The 2,472-nt window shown below is 44.5% G+C and overlaps 1 protein-coding gene across 1 annotated transcript; it reads right to left on the bottom strand.

Annotated features, from left to right (window-relative positions):
• Window positions 1-494: 494 nt before the first annotated feature.
• LOC116092967 (melanoma-associated antigen 10-like) lies at window positions 495-2,445 on the bottom strand. Its single transcript, XM_031374047.1, has 2 exons — window positions 2,408-2,445; window positions 495-1,888 (listed from the first exon to the last, which is right to left on the bottom strand). Exon 2 carries the CDS (start codon window positions 1,822-1,824, stop codon window positions 922-924), a length of 903 nt encoding a protein of 300 aa, XP_031229907.1. The 5' UTR covers window positions 1,825-1,888; window positions 2,408-2,445; the 3' UTR covers window positions 495-921.
• Window positions 2,446-2,472: the final 27 nt, after the last annotated feature.

Raw genomic sequence — 2,472 nt, 5'->3', positions numbered from 1 at the left:
TTAAGGATAGGGTTACAACCTCCCAGACTACCTGTGAAATCCAAGTGTTTCACCACTGAGTGACACTCCCAGGCTAGTTCTTCTCTGCTGAAGTCCACTGAAAAAGGACTGCTAAGAGTTTTCCCTTCTCTCAGCCCTAAGTCAGTCACACCTCCCAAGGGCCTGGCCTTAGCTAACTTGCAGCTTAATTACAATTACCTCCCAAGACAGTCTCCCATGCTGTCTTCCCTTAAGGCACCAACATGAGACTTCTCAGGAGGGCCCGCCCTCTGCATTCCTTCTGTACTAGGGCTTGTGATCTAAAGAGACTTCTCATGGACTGGCTTCTGCAATGAACTAATTACCCAAGGGCAGAGAGGGATCTGGTTTTCCCTATATCCCACTGACAACACAGGACTTTGCAAAGATAAGGTGCTCAGAGAAGGCTTTGGGAAGAGTTTCCTTTTAGTTTATTTTAGTTTTAATCTTAGTTAACCAGAATAAGAGACTAAACATAGCTATACAACAAAAATTTAATTTTATTCTGTTCTTTATGTTAATGCCAGTATGGTTTCTGTTGTCCAGGAAATTCCAACTTTAATAGTATCATATTGTGTGACATATAACAAATTAGAAAAAATTCTTGTTTGGTTTTAACAAAGGTTTCCTGACCTAAATCAACACAGGCATTATTGATGTCATTTTTAATCTTGAAATTCTCAAGTAAATGAGCCTTAATGTAAAAGTTAATGTTCAAAAATAATGATCCTAAGTCACCCAAACAGAACAGTAAGAAAGGAATGGGTTACACTCTCTTTCCAATAGCTCTTATTTGGGGGTCTACCACTTATTTTACTGTTCTGCCTGACCATAAATTGCTAGTACACTATAGGTTGTGCTGGTCAGAGCAGTAGTATCTATCATCTGCTGGGCTTCTCTAGCCTAGGCCCTCTCTTGCTCTTCCCTTAAAGCCTCTGCATACTTCTCAGGGTAGGATCTGGGATCCTGCCTAACAATGCTGGCATAAAACTCCAGGATTTTCATCTTGGTGGTTTCTGCATATGCCCTTGGGCCCCACAGGAGCTCAAAACGAGGAGGATGACTGTTGGGCACCTGCCTGTATTCCACATACTCTTCCTCTACAAAATCTTCAGTGATGAGACTCCTGGGCTCCCCAAATACGAAATGATCAACTCCAGCTTGCATCCCTAGGGTATTCATTACATGCCAGAATACCTCCTCGCTGACACAATTGTCCTCTATAAAGATGATGCATAGGACCATTATAACCAGACCTGTCTTGGGTACACCTACAACTCCATGTAGCATGCCATCATAGGTGATTCCCAGAGCAGGGTGAAGGAAATAGGAGTGGACAAAAGGGTCCACTTCCAACATGTCAATGCCAAAAATCAGCTTCATGCATTCAGCGGCCTTACTAAAGATCACAGAGTAGTGCTCCTCATAATCTCTCATGGCCCTAAGTATCATTTCTTCCTTACTGGTCAGTTCCATCCTTCGAAACTTGACCAGCAGGAATCTCACCAAATCAATTATCTTTTCATTTAGTCCATCCTGGGAGGGGAACTCGGTATCAGGCACCTCTGCTAGAGGATTGCCAGATATTCCTGACATGGAATCCATGATAATGGGAGGAGCTCTCTGAGCACTCTGGGGAGAACTAGGTGTTCCTCCAGCAAGCACATCCCCAGGGGCGGTGGCAATGGCTTCTACCTCCCCTGCCTCAGCTATGGGGCCCTGGGCACTCCCGGGGGCCCTTTCTTCTATTTGGGCCTGAAGGATGTCCCAGTGGTTGAAGTTCTGGTTGTTCTCAGTAGGTTCCATCTTGAGTTTCTTTGGGAAGAGCAAGCAGGACACCGTACAGGTCACAGGGATGAAGATTCACAAACTTAAAAAGGAAAAGAAAAATGTGAGTGGACTCTCTATCTAGGGGCAGCTCCTCAAAAATCCTGTTACAGGAATTTGCTTGGATGTACTCTCAGGCCAAAGGACTATGGTACTGCATTCACCCCTAAAAACCTGAAAGAGGGAAAGTCACGGCTTCTCCAGGTATATTTCTCTTCTCCTGAGGCAAATGCCAAGTAGTTCTGTGACTCTGAGATATAATCAAAGGAAGTAAGGATAAGTTACCTCCTTATATCTGGTCCAGAACAAGTCAGTATGATGACATTTTGCTAGGGTATAAGATCAGCCTGAACCAGGATAAATGTAAAGGAGGATGTTGTTCCACATACCCCCCCCCCAATATCCGTATTCCTTAAGACAAGGGTTTATGCTTTGTGAGACAGGGGAGCAGGAGGTGAGTGAAGGGAATCCATTCAAAATGCCTAGGTTTTCCCACTACTGACAGGAGGGCAGGGAAGTTCTGAGTCTTCGTATTGGCTGATAGGATTCTCTTGGCTCTTACCTTCGTACTGATGCTCCAGGTCCTTCCTCTGATGACTTGAGTCAAGTTCTTCAGCTCCTTTAGAC

This window comes from Mastomys coucha, chromosome X (assembly GCF_008632895.1).
Source record: "Mastomys coucha isolate ucsf_1 chromosome X, UCSF_Mcou_1, whole genome shotgun sequence".
Lineage (NCBI taxonomy): Eukaryota > Metazoa > Chordata > Mammalia > Rodentia > Muridae > Mastomys > Mastomys coucha.
Note: the sequence above shows the minus strand (reverse complement) of the source record. Positions and strands in the feature narration are given on the sequence as shown.

Coding starts and splice junctions, on each gene's coding strand:
- LOC116092967 (XM_031374047.1), bottom strand. CDS start 1,824: ATGGAACCTACTGAGAACAACCAGAACTTCAACCACTGGGACATCCTT.